At 42.3% G+C, this 18,921-nt stretch overlaps 1 protein-coding gene across 6 annotated transcripts in view; it reads left to right on the top strand.

Moving 5' to 3' along the window:
* The window catches only part of cadm1a (cell adhesion molecule 1a), a 309,896-nt gene that overhangs the window by 218,804 nt on the left and 72,171 nt on the right, over positions 1-18,921 (top strand). For 4 of the 6 annotated variants that reach the window (XM_069509991.1, XM_069509993.1, XM_069509995.1 and 1 more), the window contains exon 2: positions 1,165-1,182. The exons of the other annotated variants lie outside the window; for them this stretch is intronic. In XM_069509991.1, coding sequence (XP_069366092.1) covers positions 1,165-1,182 — 18 coding nt within the window. The remainder of the gene's footprint in view (positions 1-1,164; positions 1,183-18,921) is intronic. 6 annotated transcript variants of the gene reach the window in all.

The following is an 18,921-nucleotide window of genomic DNA, read 5'->3' as shown; positions in this document are numbered from 1 at the left end:
TACGCTGACGGCCAACGCTGTGCTTCCTCTGCAATGCTGGATTTTATTATTTATTACACAGATATCCCAGCTGAGACCGAGTTATCCAGTTTTTACTTATTGATTAATTCTCGGCTCTTTTTAGACGATCAACTGACAGAGACGCTGATATTCTGCAGCAGACTCAGAGTTCAAACGTGTGTTACAGGGCTGAGACTTGGAAGCAACACATGAGGTGACGAAGATTTACAATAACTCAAGTGGGAATAAAATTATAAATATACCACCAGAAGTAGAATTTTAGAGTTTGAGACAAGCAATTCCACTTTCTTTCTTTCTTTATTCACCAATTAGTGCACAGACATAGACATAGATAGGTAGTAGGACCGTGTGTGGTGATAATAAAAATAAACAGAGCACAAATATTATAAAGAAAAACAAAGAAAGACCAAAAAATAGAAATTCCTCTTTTCCATGAGTTTATTTTAAGTGACAGCAGTGATTGGCTGTTGTAGGCGCATTGTCTCATTTCAAGTTTCCAGCGTTTGTGTTACTTGTAGCTTGTTCTGCTGCTTTATCGCCCTCCAGTTAATTTTACCATTTTCTTCATTACAGCAGCTAATTATCCGCTGAACATATAAAGTAGTTCTAGTTCTGCTGAAGCTTTTATAGCTCTCTTCTTCTTTTAGCGACATTCTGCCTAATTCCTCACATTATTCATAGCTCTGCCGGTTACTTTCAGCTCGGCGTCGCCTCGGCGTCACTCGTGTTAGATCAAGAAACATCTCGTCCGTGTGTCTGTGGTGGTTTTGGAACTTTTGCTGTGTTGAACATGTCATGTTTACTATCTCGTAATATCTGCTGCCTTCCCCTTGTTGATGGGCTTTTTTTCCCTCTGGAGCTGAATCAAACCCCAGCGCCGCCTGCAGATAATTGTAAAAGTGAAGATTAACGGCCGGGCCTGATAATTGGTCGACGCCTGATGTATACACGCCGTGTATATGCGCCTTCCTTTGCTTTCTTACCTGTCTTATCCTGTGTTTTACAAGCATGCTCCTCTATGCACTGGCAAATGGGGGCAATTAATTTTTAATGGGGCTTTGAATGCTAACCTCCCTTTCTGTTTTTTTTTCCTCTCTCTCTCTCCTTCCTCCCCCTCCTACCTTCCCTCCCCCTACAACACAGGAGCTGCTCAGTACCCAGGTAAGCCTTTCCCTCGTCTCCTCCTTCTCCTCACAGCTTTTCTAGCTGCTTTTCAAGATATGTTCCCTCTCAGCATCTCGTGTCTGTGTGTGTGTCTATGTGTGTATATATGTGTGTGTGTGTGTGTGTGTGCTGCGTTATGAGCAATCTGAAATCTTTCTCCATCTCAGTTTCACTCCGCCTTCCTCACATTTAGATTTCTGTCTGCCTCACCCGTGCATTCTCCACAGTCCATTTCTTCCGGATCTCATGCAGCTGTCAGAGCTGCTGACTGATACATCTTCAGTTGCTTACCAATGATCTCAACTGCCCCGGCTGCAGCATCCTGGTCTCCACTGCAGTTAACCACACGGCGCTGAGAGGGAACTCAATGATCTGAAGAGTTTTATTCATAACAACCTTTTTCTCAAAAGGGGAGAAAAAAAAACCTTTGTGTTCAAGTTCTTAAATCTCTGTTAGCGGGCTTGCAGCTACTGATGTATGTGTTTATATTTCCATGCTTTGGTTTGAACATTTCATTCTTGCGTCCCTTTAATCTTGTGATTTCTTTCTGAGCAAGATCTTGAAGGAGTTACGCTCTTATTCAGGGTTCATCATTTGAATGCATTAAATGCTCTAATGTTCAGAAAACACATCGCTTTCCTCAAAATGTCCATTTCTGCAGCTCCTCTTTTCAGCCTCGGCCTGAAACACCTGATTTTACCTGTTTTACCTGCTCTCGACATTTTCCCGAAACTTTTTCTAAAAAAGTTAAAAGCCCATATGAGAATACAGCAGGAAAATGACATTGGAACATTTTACAGCGACTGAGTGGACGTGTTGATAACGTTTCTCATATCCGACGGATGAAAAACTGAAAAAGCTGAATATAATAGAGATATCTCAGGTTGAGGAAGAGGAGCCGTAGACGTAGAAGATGCAGACACAAATTATATAGATGATGAGATTCGAGAGGTTTTGGTGATGAGGGCAGACGCTGGCGTCCATGTGCAGTAAAATAAAAACCACTGAGGTTTTCCACAGCAGAATTTTTCCGTCACGCCTCCTGCATGACTTACGTCACTACTCACCTGAATGTTAAAGACAGTCTCCTGCTGTGTTCTCCGCACATCAGGCTCCTGAAAATGTCAGCGTGAATTTGGAAAGAAAACTGAAAAAAATTGTATACGACTCCTTGAAGGCGTGTAATCAAGTTTTCATTCACGCTGCATACACGGAGCAGAACTATTGTGTAAGTTTCTCTGGACATTGTGTGGAAATTCTTTTGTCCTCGTGTCTTTCACAGCGTCACTGCAGCTACACAGAAACATGACACACGTCCTAAACATCCCTTAATAGTTTCCACAAACAGTGAAAAACTGTGGAAAGTCATAGAAATGTTGTAGAATTGCTATTTGACAAACATTTTAGTAGAAAAAATGAATCAAGCCACGCTTCCGTTTTTAAACGCCTCTCCTCTGTCTCTCCTCCACCGAGCCTTTTAATCCAATTAGCAGTGCCTGCGACAGTTATTTATATGTACATGAATTAGAATTAAACAGCAAGACATCTTCCCATGGGGCTGATTGGACGGAGCCCAGTCCTTCGCAGACCTATGCTGCTGCCGCCACGGAGCAGTGGTGGTCCAAGCAGCCGATTGCCAACAAAGCTGCAACAGAAAACTGACACTCACTCGCCCTGCCAAAGAAAATCATCATCTCGTTTGATTTTAATAAGAGAACTTAACCCTCCGCGATAAACCTCGAGAAATATTTGCCTTATTCAAAGCGGGAATGCGTTAATAGCGTTCAGGTCCGTCATGGATCTATGTATCCGTCGCATTTCATTGTGTCGGACTGAAAAGAAGACGAATGTGTGTGTGAGCTGCCAAATCATGTTCCCTCACCCGTTTGAACCGTTTGCCAGAGATTCCACTTCTTCACAGACGCAGGGAACAAACCCAACGTCAGAACACTGGCAACAAACAACCTGAAAGGTTTTAAAATCAAATGTATTAGAAATTAATTTTTAGAAAACTCCAAAGGTTGGATTCATTATCAAGTCCACTCATGCACTTTCACGTATCTGCCTTTGTTAGTCTGCAAAGTCTTTTTTAACATTTCATAAGTAAATTACACACTTTAAGTTAATTATAAGGCAATTAAATGACTCGACAGAAGTTCTAGATGGCTTCTTTTGGATTGAATAATGAAAACCTACTGCAGCGCTCGCGTTTTGATTAGTCTTGCCAAGTGGTTTCTAAATTCACGATAAATAAAACTGAAATGAAAAGTAATAGAATAAACAAGATGGAGACATAACAACACCAGAATATGAAATCTACAGAACAGCTTGATTTCCAGGGCCTGTATTTATTTAAAGAAAGTGGAGCTCTACACCTGCAGCTATGACATGAAGTAACAGAAAAGAGTATTTGCAGTTATTGCTAAGATGAGAACATGTAGACGGGTGAAAATAAAAGACAACAGTATCAGGAAGTGTCTCTACGGAGGAGGGACAGTGATAGTTTTTAATTTCTTTTTACTTCACTCGTTGATTTGACGATTGGTAGTGGAGAGCTGCACGATGTCAGACGTGTCTTTCATTGTCAAGAGATGTTACACTAAAGATTAATTAGTAATAATAAATACTACACCAGGGTCAGCGGGAGCCCACGTGTCTGACCTCTGACCCTCTGCAGCAGGAGGCTCATCCAGCTCTGCCTGTTGATGTTCAGTTGGGTTTAGATCCGCGACTGAGGATTCACATTAATAAGATCTGTATCAAACATTCATTGAGCCCTGAGGCCTTTATGTCTTCACACGTTCGACTTGTCTACAACCAATAGATCCAATTTAATGTACATGTATAGCTTTTATTATTATTAGTAGTAGTAGTATTGTTATTCAGGAATATTAGGGAATCTTTTTTTTTTTTTTAAACCCAAATTATCAGACACACGAACTTGAACATGCATCAGTGTGATAAGAACTTACATGCATCCAGCCACCAGGGGGCAAGCAAGACGATTTATGTTTACAGCCTTTTCTTCACTAAAGGTTTTAAAATGTTCGTAAAGAAGAAGCAAAAACGTTTCTTCTCGTCAAACGTCTCCGAGCCTCCTCAGTTGACCCGCCACTAAAGACGAGACTCTTCTTCTACTGTGTCGGTGACTTTTTGTTTGTTCGATGTGCCAATCAATAGAGAGGAAGACACCGGAGGATGGAGGTGGGATGAAGGACGCGGCAGTAAAACCCAAGGAGTCTTATCCATGTGTGCACAGAGCGGCTCTTTAAACACACACACAACCACGTGCATGCATGTGTGTGTTCTGCAGACACACACACACACACACACACTGCTCAGATTAACGACTAAATCAATCACACGCACACAGTGTTTGCTTGTCATCCTGTATGCTTTTCTTTCATAACACAGGTTCAATTTCCCAAGCTACTGAAGCTCAATCAGCGTTTCCTCAGAATATGTATTCAGGAAGGTCATCTCTCACTGCACCCAGGAATATTTCCCAACCACAGGATGTGTCTTTCTTATTGCAGTGCCAATACTCCCCCAGTCCAGTGCATTGCAATCTACATTTTTTCAATACGCGAGCTGCTCGGAGCCGCGCGCCGTGCTGAGGATGCAGCTCGTCCATCAAACCGACCGATTTTTTATGTCTTAATTTGACACCTGTTGACTCAGGTGAAATGTTTTGAATCTAGTTAAAGTTTTTAACATCGAAAAATAGAAAATAATTTTAATGCTTATACTCAAAATTTCAGTTTCTAACGCAGCAAAGTAAAAAATATTCCACTTAAGAACTCCATATTCGGCTGTCACCACAAAAAAGCTACGAGGCAATTTGCTCACCGTTAAATTATTACGATTGAAATTACAGTTAACAGCGAGCAGAGGTTGAACTCCTGCTCTCAGGTATAAACATAAAGAGACTTCAGACAACTCCACCTGCTCTGAATTAGTAAAATATACTCGATAAGAGGAAATGATAGAGCAGCAGAAGGGCACGTGTAATCATCTTAAAGCATATCTGTATTTATTTTTTGATGTGTTGCTCCGTCTCTAAGTCCTTGTTGAGGCCTATCGACCAATCACAACACGTCGGCCAATCAGAGCAGACGGGCTTTATCAGGGGGAGGAGTCTTAAGGAGACAGGAGCTAAAGCCATGTGTTTGAGACAGAGGCTGAAAAGAGGAGCTGCAGCGACGGGACAGTCTGAGGACATGAATGTGTTTCCTGAACATCAGAGCGTGAAAAAGTTTTCAAGTAATAAAAATCAGCAGAATCCTTAAAATATCCCCGGATACAGAATATTGAGTGATGGTAACACAGCCTCTGTAAATATGTTTGATACCTGGAGTTGGATGTTTTCACTTCAGTCAAAAACCCCAACAGAGGATGAAGGTTTTCATCCAGTGAGATTTGTCTTAATTACTGGAAGTTACTGGTTGAGTTAGTTTAAATCTAGGAAATTATTCCAGAACATTTGCGTTCACACAGTTTATAACTCCAGAATATTATTCCTGACAACATCCGCGGCAATTTAAGATGCTAACCTTCCCTCTTACTGTGTCTCCGCCAGTGTTCCAGAGCTCCGTCCCTCAGGTATTTTTGCTTTGCAGGCAGAGCGTGGTTACGACGTGATGCGGTGAACAGAGAGAATCATAAAAATCTAAATGGTTGAACTTTGACCGCGGACACGTCTCGATCATTAAGGAGAATGGCACAGCTGTTATACCTGTTTTTCCCTCCTCTAATTAATCTATCATAACGTCGGGTTCTGCTCAAAGTAATTATCTTTGACTCGAGCAGATAAATAGATTTTTGTCTTGCAGCTCACGTTCACCACCTGAGGAGAAAAACTAATAATTTATCTTAAATTTAGCCACGTGTGAAACGTGAATTGACTGTCATGACCTCTTCACTGACACTGCAGAGGTTGTGGAAACAAGCCACTGCCACCAGCTCTGACCCACTGACATTCACTCTTAGATTATTTACAATGGATGTGCTAATATTGTCCTCCTCTTGTTAAATGGAACAATGTGCAGTGGCTGCATCACGTGAAAGATGAAGACGGTTAGTTATGATAAAATCAGCTTCAATGGGCGTAAATACTGAGATCATAGATTTGTATAAATCAGCCTCGGCCTGATATTCACATGTCAGACATTAATTATTTGACTAACAAACTAAATAATCTTTAATTTCTCAACAGAGGGTCACACTCAGTCATTTTAATGATAATTAAATGATTTGTCATAATTAGTCATCTGTCGTCTAGTAAAGGTATTGAGCATAAAGCGCCACCACCAGGATGAGTGCAGCAGTAAACTGCAGCACTCATCCATTTTATAATCCCAGAAGTGTCAGACCTTAGAAGTTTATTTTCTCCAAACCGAGGACAATAAAAGAAAGAAGTCGGCCTCGTTCCCAGAATTTCTTGAAGGAGACATACGATGTCTTTTTCTGCTTTTATTTCCTCGGTTGTGTTTTATAGTTTTTTTGTGAATGTAAAAGTTAAACAAAGTTAAAGAGCCTGAAGTCCACAGAGAAGCGATCCTCCAACACGTCCTGGTCATTGTGCCGTCATCTCACATCGCTGTGCCTTATTTGCATAATGCATGTCCAGTGGCTCGCCCAACACGAAGCGTGACAAAGCTGCGTGAAGCGAGAGCAGAGTCCAACATTCCCTGCACGCTGCAATTATCTTAAGGATTAACAAAGATCTTAGAGACACGAGCTACAACCAAGTGTTTCAGACAGAGGCTGAAAAGAGGAGCTGCAGCGACGCACAGTCTGAGGAAAGTGAATCATAAACCTGAATTTAAGGATAATATGCAAACTTTAGAATTCGAATAAAGTTGTGTAAAGCTGAATAACCAGGTACAACCTCATTTTCCAGCTGTTATTTTTACTTCTCACTCTCGTCTTTACATGATTTGAGGAAACAGGAAACAGACGTGACAGGAAAGACTCAAAGAGCTTCGTTGTATCGTTGTGGTTCCAGGTTGATTGAGGCTTCATGAGCTATTTGTTCCCTAATGGAACAAGTGGAACTGGAGCAAAGAAACCCTCGAGAGAAACACAGGTTTCAGTGAATGTACTTAGAAAAGTGTGGCAAACGTAACTTGCAGTGATGGAGTATTGACTTGTCCTCTCAGCTGCCTGCCGCCAGGAACTGGAGACAAAATCAAAAAACCCAACAGACCTCATCACAGTGTTTCTGCTTCCTGATGCACGTTTCATTTTCGACGTCGACGCTCAGCCTGGATTCAACTTTGATTCTCAGAGCTGCAGCATTTTCCCCTTTCTAACAATGACACTTCATACCTCAACATAGTAGTGATGTATGTTGATACTAACATGTTGTGATCTGGGCGTGGCCTGCAGACCACAGCTCTTTTTTGTCTCGCACATCAAAAGTGTCGGTGCCAGAGTTGAAGATCCAAACCCTTCTGTCACTCTCGGTTCCAGGTTTTAATGTAAACCAACACAAAGTTCCGTCAGAGGACATGATAGTGTGTAAATAAATGTTTTTGTTGGTAGACCAGCTACACACACCCCCTGACATTTTTCCCTCCATTACCAACATCGTCTCTTGAGAACGCCAAATGTCAGTTTTTACCAATGTGTCTGAAAATATGTGAAACAGCTGCTCCACAGAAACATGATCAGTTTATTACGGACTGCTGCCATGTGCTGTTAGAAGCCTACACGGGGTTTTTTGATTTGGCAGTCACAGAATTGTTAAGCGTGGCTACCACAGCATTTGGCCTTAGGAGAGACAACAAATGTCACTAATGCCTCTTCTCGGTGTGGTTGGGATAATTTCTCCGAGCCGTGCCCTGCAATCAGAGCTGTGATTCATGCATGGGGCATGATGGGGCCAGTCTACGAGCTGGATGAGCTGGAGTTTCATTATAGTTCACGGAAGAAATCACCTGTAACTCTGCATCCTGCCAGTTCACTGCAGATGCATGTTTAAAACCGATCCACTGACAAAAACAGCACCGTCTGTATCGTGTCATACAGACCATGATGAAGTTCCAATGCTTGGCAACAAGTTCTTTTTATAGCGGTTAAACAAAAAGTGTATGACTGAAGTGTTTGCCAGTTGAGGATGTTGTATTTGAAGTATTTTGAGAGCAGAGATACAGCAGAGGAGCTGGTAAAGCCATGGACTGTTGACTCGGGCCAAACCTCAGACTCCCTCCTCCGCCTCGTGATACACACTGTACCGCTGTTACTCTGCGGCTGGATCCCAAATCATGGGCAGCCTCCCTCTAAAGTGAAGTCCACAGTGGCTCGGAGTGTACTTGAAAACAAGTAGTATTTCAGATATTACTCCGGCTGCAGGAAACAGTTTGTGTGCCTGCTGTAAGTAAAGTTTCACCTCAGCGCTGCGGTGGAGTGCCTCCACCACCGCTGACGATCCGGTCTGTGTGGTCAGGGGACAGAAATGTGCCTCCTTCATCACTAATGGTGCATTTTGGTGCACGCCAACTCGTGGAGTCAAAAGTTTTCAACTTCGTCACCGGGGAAGTTTGAAGTGCGTGCAGAACCAAATTAAAGCATCAGTATATATTCAAGTTACCTGCATTGTAAGTATGTGTGGATTCACAGCATATGGAATGTGTGCTGCGCTAATCAGCCTGATTTCACCGTCCTGAAGATCGTGTGTTGTCATTTCAAGGCTGGTGTGAACAGATTATCAGGTCAAATGAACAAACATAATCTTAAAATCTCTTAAAATATATAATATAATATAATATATATAAATATGAGATGTATTTCATTTGGGAAACGTGTGTAGTATGAAAGGAACAGTGATTGGGAGAACCCTGCCAATAAGAGCGAGCTGACCGAGAAACTTCACCAAAGAAAATGTTATGTACTCGTGTTGAGAAAAAGAAACGTCCTGGGTGGAAAGTAGAAAAAGAAAAACACGATCGTCTGGTTGGTGTTCGTTCTCACAACCGAGAGATTAAGTAACATCTGTTGTTTTGTCTCGTACGTTTTTTAAAATCAGTTAAGATTTGAAAATCCTTCAGTGTGCAGCTGGTTTAAGCTGAAATAGATTTTTTTAAAATATAAAACCTTCTTCATACCCTGGAAAGATCAATTAGAAAACATAATCGACTGACCGAGAAAAGAAAGAAATGATATCACAATTTTCACAATTCATCCGAATTCTATTCCTTAATTTGTAATAATTGTATTCAGTCATATTTTGGAATAAAGCGACCGTCTGTCGGATATTTTTGGCTCGTGACACATTGTTTATTTGACAGGTAGATTTCACCGCTGCACATTTTGTCGAGCACTTTCTTAGAAAGACGCCTTTGTCATCAGTCGTTTGTCACTCGTCGTGGCCCCTGAGGAGAAAACCTGCCTCACCCAGCGTGTGTCAGGAGATGATATCCCCTCTCGACTTCCTCCCGCTCCTCTGCAGCTGCCTGACTCGACATAATATCCACAAGAGCTGCTCCACATTTAAAATGGCTGAGTCAGGATGCAGAGTATAGCCCCGTAGTACAAGCTGTTATCCACCTGCACTCTGTCTTGTTTAAGAGTGGACTTCTGCACAGTTAGAACATTGTCCAATAAACAGTTATGCAGTTATCCAAGGGGAAAAGGCATTAGGGTTCAGCTCGGGGCGCAGTTTTCTGCACGAACCCGACCGAGCCTGAGAGAAAAATTAGCCCGACCCAAACAAGACACCTTTAATCGGGTTTCCCCCGATTACAAGTATAAAATATGTATATTCGCATTAGGCGTTAAAAGCACTCGAGACCAGTTGAATAATTCAGTAAAAAAAACTATAATTTCCTGTTATATTAGTTTATAGGTTACAAATCTGAATTTATGGTTAAGATTTTCGATGTTTTATGACATTTATTCTTAATTTAACTAAAAAGTTTAGGTAACAATTATGGGTGTAGGTCACTAGAGGTCATGTCAGTTATTTTTAGATCCCGATGCCGGGACAGAGTGGCGACGCCTACATCGCGTAATTTAGGTCATAGAAAACATTAAAAGAATTACTAGTGGCGAACTACCTGAAAATGACAAAAGCTAATGAAACATACTCCAGAAATTGAAGGTAATAGATTGTATTTGTCCCTTTAATGGATCTCATCGTTGTTCATCAGGCAGAAGTTCACAGAATACTGAAAGTTTGAACATTGGTGCTGAAAGCAGAAACTTATGAATGTGGATTTGATGAAGGACAGAAGGATGCACCTCCCCTCCGCCGAGTCACGTGTGCTTCACCGCCCCGTTCGAACCGACTCTAAGCTCACTTCTCTTCATGTGGTAACGGCTGCAGACGCATCACCCCTCCCTCTCTCCTCTCCCTCTCTCCTCTCCCTCCCTCCATTCTCCTGCTCTGTCTTTCTCCCCCTGAATGATATTTCCAAATGACTAAGCTTCCACCACAGCTGCCTCTCTGAAGCATTAATCACTTGGTCGCCGCCCCCTTCGCTCCTACACACACACGTACGCACACTCGCCGCCGCTCACGCTCGTGGATAACCCGGTTTGACTCACATAAGTAACGGCATGTACCGCCGCCGTGTAATATGAACAGTGCACCCAACTCGAGCAAGTGGAAATGCAGAAAGCACACACACAAAGCATCCAGCCACCACTTATGTGACTCTTTATACAACACCGACTCCCTCCCTCCCTCTCTCTCCATCCAGCCATGGCTCCCACATGACCCTCCATTTTCCTCATCATTAGCGACACCAACCAGCAGCCACGTTCCATCCATCCCTCCCTCATACCCTTCCTGCCTCCCTCGCCGCTCCTCTGTTTACTTCTTGATTTCTTTATTTGAATCCAGAACAATGCCTCCCCTCGCTCTCCTCTGAGCATGAAAGGCTCAGGAGGAAGGAGCGTTAGCGAGAGGAAGAGGAACGGAGGAATGCCTGTTTTGGATGGTGATTTGTATTTAAAACGCTGCACAGGGTTTATGTAACTGCCCTGTCGGAGACGGGTTGAGGATGTCGTACAAACTGGGAGTGAAATCGAACTTTGAGAGGCCAAGTCATCTGTGGCTGCACTGACACGGGCTCCGGTTGGTTAGAAAACAATGTATTCATAAAACTAAAGACCCACATCCTGAAATAATACGAAATAGGACTGTACTACATTCTCATTCGAACACAAACATTATCTTGTATTAGTATCAGAAACCAGCTCTGTCCATACCAGCACACCTGAATACTCCCTGGTCGTTCCCATGCAGAGGACGGGTAACTAAACGTTGGTACCAGCATCAACAACGTGGGATACCGTCGCTCCATCCCCCTCTTGGCTCCAAATTACACCATTGGCACAAAATTGCAGCATTTTGTATCCGGGATGATTTTTGCTTCGTTCCTGGACAGTTGGAAGAAGTGGAGATAAACATCAGCCCTGAAGTTTGAAAGATACAAGATAAATGTTCCACTGGATGTTTCAAACTTGGGAGTAATGTGGACGCTGGGAGTAACCGTGGTTAGAGTACAAGATAAATATGTTTTAGAGTAGATGCAGCCTTAAACTTTGCTCTCGAAACACCTACAGCCACATTGATAAATATTCATATCCTGCTCTTGTGGTGATGAACCCAGAGAGAGGATTATCACCTAACGCTGCCACCACACTCAGCTCTGCTGCTCTTTTTTTATTTTTTTATTTATTTTTTTTTACAGCCACAAAACTTTGCTCTTATCAGCCTCATTTCCAGATGCAGCAGTTTGCTGTTGTCAGTGAAAAGGCTCCATTAAAGCCATTATGCCACCTGCCCAGTTCCAAACAGCACACGAGGTTAGAGACGAGCTGCTGAAGGAAAGCACACGCAAAAAATATCATCTCCCAAACTGGAGAGGTCCCCATATATTGATCTTTTAGTCATTATATTGTATTTTGGAGTGGAACATGTATGAAGTGAGATTAATACGTGGTTCAAGTGTAAACCTAAACCTCATCCCTAATTTTTACGCCGATACCACGGATGTTTTTGCTTCATAAATCTCTTAATTTTCATTACAAACATGAAGTTTTATTCCAAATTAATCCTTTTACCGTCAAGCATCGCTGCTGAAACGATCACGACATTTTCCCGCGGTATCAAGAGACTCCTTTGGAAGCTCTCGGAGCTGCAGTCGAGCCCTCTGTATTTCAAACATGCTCTCTTAATGTTAAGTGGCCTTTGGCGAAGCAAAGAGCATGTAAATTAATCTGAAAATGCAGCTGAAGCCGCATCAGCTTGGATTTCACGGGAAATTGAACACAGTAAATATCTGCTATTGACATTAGCCATGTTGACAGTTCATTTCATATTGAAATCAAGACACAGATTTGACCACTTTGGAATTTTTCCTGGTTATGAATATTCATGAGACTCCTTCTGGTTTCCGGGACTCTTTGAATTTGTGTCTATTGCAGCCTCTAGGGGGCGCTAGGGAAGCACTTTAACAGAATTTGAGCTACAATCTAGTGGTTAAATGTTTTGTTGTAGCTGTTACACGTTCATTGTTAATTGCTTCATCATCGCCTGATTCAGCCGAAAACTCTTATTTACATTACAGTAACGGCTGCACTAAACCAACATATACACTGACTCCGGGCTCTGCAGCCTCTATTAGCTAATGAGATTATTTCCATGAAGAAAATGTTTGTGTAACTTGCAGTATGTGCTTCTTTTTTTTTTTTTAAAGAGCTGGAAATAGGAACAAAGCAGTCGAGACCAAAGACACAATATACACGTACAGCAGGGTGGCTGCACATGTGCTGGCTTTTAGTCTGTGTGTATTATCACAGACAATTCACAGTATGCAATACATTTATAGCTTCGTGAAACCCTCCGTTAACATGTATTATTGTTTATTCACTGGAATTGGAGTTTACTCCACACACATTAAACCCGGCGGTGAGATGAAGGCGTTTCATGCAGCAAACAGAAGCAGTGGTGGCGCAACAACCATTTACATGCTCACTGCAGGCGTGTAACGCCCCACAAAGCTCTTCACACACCAGCCTTACATAACGTGTCACAAATCCTCTGTTCCACCAAACACCAGTGGGAGAGGTGAAGAGTGTGTGAGTGTGTGGCAGGGGAGGGGTGACAGGAGTGTAACCGTGAAAAACAGGTATTGTCAAACAGTCATTCTCAAACTGTTTGCATCTTCAGAAGCCAGAAACTCGCTCTTTTAACATGATCCTGGAAGCAGCGAGTAAAAAGAGAATGCAAGTTGAATTTTAGTGAAAGAAACAGGAGCAAAACAGCATCAGCAAATTATTATGTTTTGACTTTTAAATAAAAATGACCTCCTTCCAGAGGAGCGCCTTAACTCCGTATCCTGCCGACACACTCATGTCGCACAGTCGTTCACGTAGCATGTGTGTGCTGCTGGAAACGACAGGAAACAGCTTCTTCTCTTGCACTGACGACGATGTCGAAGTGTTACTGACGATAAGCGTGCGGTAGAACCAATCAGGACACAGATGTAGGTTTTTCTACGAGAACATTTGTAGTTTAAATGTTTTCCCTGACTCGCACACGTTCTCCTGGACAGTACGATTTGTACTTTGTAGTTTGCGTTCAGCAGCTCTGTTTACTTTTCTTCTTTTTTTTTTGGGGAAGACGTTAAGTCATTCATTATATTTATGTGCTGCCTCAGTGCTAACTCGTCCAGATCTCTAGGTTCTGTGTATTTCTTTGACACTTTAAAGTGCGGCAATCTATTAGCCATTCAGTCAGATGCATTATGTTTCATTTGAATGAATCTCAAAGGGGTTTCTCCTATCACAAGATTTAGCTTTGGTGTATTATGGATTACGCTTTTGAATAATGCAACGTCGGGCTGGAAAGGCGGCTGTTGGCGCTGCGTGAGGCTTCTGGTGGTTGATATTTATGTGGCTCATGTGGAAGAGGGACTCTCTGAAGGTGCTTGACATGTATTATTAGTTATCGTGGAGTCATTTGTTATTTCGCTCTCTCCGAGTCTCAATACCAATATATCAGGAGGTGAATTACAGGAGCACAGTGCTGCCACAATGAGAAAAGATGTGCTCATAATTGGACATAATAAATAATCACATTCACTGTAGCCCAAAAAAAATAAAAGAATATATATCCATATTTATTAAAATATCATCTTCATCGTCACATTTATTCTCTTGCAATAGAAAAATACTCTCATGTTATAATAACGTCTCGCTGTAACTGAGGAAATCTAAACGTATTCAAGTGGAATATAACGCTCCACTTTAAATCCTGCACAGATTTAAAGTCATACCAGTGTGTAAACCATGTGTATTGATTCGTTTGCTCCTCACCACTGCAGCTGTTTACTCTCAGGTCTCATCATATATTGTTACCTGCCAACCACCAGGGCTCCACAAAGCAGGTCCCTGTTCAGGAACATTCATAAACGCATAAGAAGACCCACAAAACACCAATAATAGAACAATTGAAATTTGCGAGCACCTCTGTGGTGACTCACCGGAGTGTGCAAATCTTTTATCAGGTAGAAGCTGGAGAAGGTGCAGACCTGAGATAGAAAACAGATCAAATTATATGTTGATTTCTTCAGTTGCATAATCCTCCTGCACGTTCACAGGCACCATAACTGATTCATCTTCCCTTTAGGTGCAACATAGATAACATGCATGTGTCTTAGAAACCAATTTTCTTGACCATAGATGCATTTAAAGATGGGCGATGCATCTCCACTTCCAGTTGTAGTAAATTCATAATTCAATATTGTGAACTTTAGTGATCGGAAGATGGAGCCGCAGTTTCGAGGTCCTCGATCCTGGATCGATTGTGAATCCGTCTCGGCTGTTTCATCCTGGTGAACAATTGAACATGCACCAGTGTGATAAGAACTACATAAAATCACATGTACTCTTACTTTTTTGTTTTGTTTTACCCATGTCCCATCCACTAACTAGGAGGAGGTGAGGTTTATAACCAATACTGCAGAAGTCACCAAGGGGCGATCAAGATATGTGCGTCCATCTTTATACACAGTCCGGTCTGCCTGAGCCAGAATCAGAATCTATTTTAAAGAGTCTGATCTCTGAAGGCAGCGGTCGTATCTCCCGCCGTAAATTCCGTCTGTCATATCTTTGAACTTTTCTCAAAAGTTACAGTCCGACACGCGTATTTAACTGAGCTGCTCCTTCAAATCCTCCCCGAGAGGGATTCCACTGTTTGAAGTGGTCCGGCCGTACAAGGATCTTGACCTTTTCTCCGCAGCCTCGAGACGTCAGTCGTCTGCACCGAGACAGCGTTCACGCAGCGAGCGGCCTGGCTGGAGGGTTGTTCGGTTCACACGGATTGCGGTTGAAATTAGAGGCTCCACACTTAACTCTGTGATCCTCGTAAAACACCAAATATATCTTGACGAGCAAGTCGTAGGTTTTTACCGCTTCGTCGTCGTCTTTTAATGCTTTTTCTAGCGTCACAAGATGTTCATAAATTAAAGGATCATTCTGACTCTTTACGACGTGGATCATAAATTGTCTTTCAGTGGATCTTTTGGTTATAATGGATAATAACCAAATCATATCAGCGCATCAGACCTCCGTGCAGACGGCAGCTCAAAGCACTCAGTGAAGGTCAGAGAAAGATCTGGCACTGGCTTAAAGCATGACGTAGGATGTGCCTCATTTTTTTAGTATTTAGCGAATCAGAGCCATTATCTTTCTGTTACCTTAACAACGGTTGAGCACTTTGTTCGCCCACATCCACTCTCAACACCTACGAGTCACCAGATGATCTTTTCAGCCAGGTCATCTTGACCACTTGCAGCTGAAATACAAAGTCTCACTGCACGAAAACTGTAGAACACAGCTGACCTCGGACAGTTCCAGTTCGAACCCAGAACCTTCGTGCCGTGAAGAAAGAATGAAGAACACACAACCCAGAATTATACCTTAAGTTTAGCACGTATTTACAAAGTCCCAACTTTAAAGGTCTTCCTCAGTTTGTCCTCATACATATCTACTGCATCATTACGTGTATCCCGTGCCCATTATTATGGTAAATGTCAGCGTGCCCGACAGGTACTGTAATAATGCTGTACACTTGTTCAGTGAGTTCAGAGAGTTACCCAAAAATCAACTCCTTGCAGCAAACACAAAGACGTATAATCAGACATGCACACGCACATCTGTGAAAACATGTAATCAGACCAGGACTGACTGCAATCACACACACACACACACACACACACACACACACACACACACACCATTTTATCACCAGCAGCCACATCAACAAAAAAAAAAGGAAATATGATTGTAAGCTGTTCACTGAGCGTTCACTCAGATACACATGTTCCTCGAAATGTCAGAGGGAAATTAATATCTCTCACCCGGCTCTGGTGATCACACACACACACTGCAGAGAGCCGCGCGGCACACGAGGAAAACACGTTACTGGAGAAAATGCAGCGTATTGTACAGGATTACTGTACGTTGCATCATGTGTCTGATGACGACGAGATTTGAATAAAAATACGTGTTTAACCGCAGATACAATTTAAAAAAAAAGCCGTTGTTTTTAAGGCCGATGCCTCCACGGGGAGAGCGTGCACGTGAAAACCAGAGACAGACTGATGTGTGGATTAATATTCAGCAACATATTATCCTTCAACCTTGTGTGTAAGTGGTTTGTCATGTGCAGAGTAAAATCTACAAACAAAGCCTCATCTAACGAGTCAACGGACGAACCCCAGATAATGTCCCTCTGCGGTTATACATCAGTATTATAGTGGGTTTTATTTCCTGATTAAAATCTCTCTCACTGTCACGGTGGCCAGATTAATATGCATACATTTCATACTGAATCACACAGATACGTGCAGCTGTTAGCCCAGGCAAATGGAATATGGCATTTTTCTCTCTTCCATTTCTGTCTGAGTGAATTTGGGCCTCGGGCTAGCTTTGTGCCGTGCAGTGTGCTGTGTCATTGTCTGACAACTTTAATCTAGGATTGGCTGCTCCAACTTTTTGACATGGATGACAGAAGGCTGGAATCCAGCCCCCTTCCGTCGCCATCGGCCAAATATGTAACCGGCCATTGAAAAAGCTGGAAATATGAGCTACATGACTCCGGATAACACTTTGACAAATAAATACCGAACCACTTATATGTCGGAGCAGCTCGGTGGTGCAGCGGTTTGCTCTGTCACCTCACAGCAGAAGGGTTTTGGGTTCGGGGTCGGAGTCTCTCTGTTTGGAGGTTAGGTTAATTGGTGTCGCTAAATTGCCTGTAGGTGTGAATGTGCATGGTTTGTCACTCCACCTCTCATCCACTGTCACAGCTGACATTGAGGGTCACTTATCCGACCCTCGAAGAATAAATGGATGCTAATGGATGACATACCTTTATAGGCCACTGCATTATATCTAGTGCATGGTATCATTGTTTATGCTATTGTAGGAAGACAGAAATTAATATATGAGAATAAAGCAAAGAAAGAATTTGACACTGGGAGATAATTGTTTTCTTCTTAGAAGCACCATTAACCCCTAGCCTCTGCAAATAGCTACAGTACCAACGTAGGTGATGACAATAAACATAATTCATTCATACTTGCTCAATCTCTCAAAAAAAAAAAAAAGTCTGTACGTCTGACTGCAAATCCAGAGAATATCAGAACAATGAAAACAGTGATTTATTTCTTTTCCCGAGCGGCGGTGGAAAGTTTCCTGGTCCAGATTGATGCAGATTGATGCTCCGATTCCCAGTTTCCAGGCGGCGCAGGTCATATTTCTTGGGAGATTGGAAAGATGTGCACTTCAAGTCTTGGCTGAATACTAACTCAGTGGAGAGGCTGATATAATTTTCCCATGGTGCCTCTGACTGGGTAGTATTAGTACTTTCCCCAGCTGTTTGCCTGTGGTCTTCATCTGTCCTGTATTTGTGTGTCAACGTTATGGAAAGAGGTAAATTAAGTGATGGATTTAAACATTACGGAGGAAACGTATTAAGTGCAGCTCAGGCTAAATTATACAGTGTGTTACTCCCACGTTCTCTGGTGCACCATTATCATAATGTCTATTTCAGTTATGAGAGTTTGTCTCTCTCACTGCGGTGGAGGAGTGTCAGCAGTAACTAAAAGCTCCAATGTGAGACTCTGGTTGGAAGGAAGTGTATCTGTAGTCTCGTCCTCTGGCCCCTGCGTCGGTTCACTTGATGCTCCGATGTTTGTCACACTTCTCGACGTCGCGGTCTGTCTCTCCAAAGCAGCTTTCACAGGTAGGAGTGAAGCACAAAGTGAAATCCACCTCATCTGCATTTGAAAACACCAACACGGAGCTTCATCTTGAATTCTACAGAAAAGCAGGCAGCTTGTTTTCCTACGCTGAGTTTTCTGGTGCTCAAAAGAATATTTATTTTGGTCATGATCCATATGTCACGATCACGTCCAAACAGCTGTTTTTCACGGATTTTACAAAATGTCTTAACTTACACTTAAAGAATTATATTACTGTGGAAGATAAACTGTATTTTCTATCTAGAGCAAAACATATCGTCAGTGCATTATAATCAGATTTCACAGAATGTTGAAAAGGTTATTTACAACAACCCCTGAATTTATTAGCAGGCTGTAGCTCCTTAAAGCTAACCCCACTAACTCCACTGTGTTTTTCAGATTTGGGGCTTTAGAAGTATAAATAATTACCACAAATATAACACGATGCATCAATCATCGGCAAGTTTAATTACCC

This window comes from Paralichthys olivaceus, chromosome 15 (genome assembly GCF_024713975.1).
Source record: "Paralichthys olivaceus isolate ysfri-2021 chromosome 15, ASM2471397v2, whole genome shotgun sequence".
NCBI classification, from domain to species: Eukaryota; Metazoa; Chordata; class Actinopteri; order Pleuronectiformes; family Paralichthyidae; genus Paralichthys; species Paralichthys olivaceus.
The sequence above is the reverse complement of the archived record's forward strand: the minus strand, read 5'-3'. Positions and strand labels throughout refer to the sequence as shown.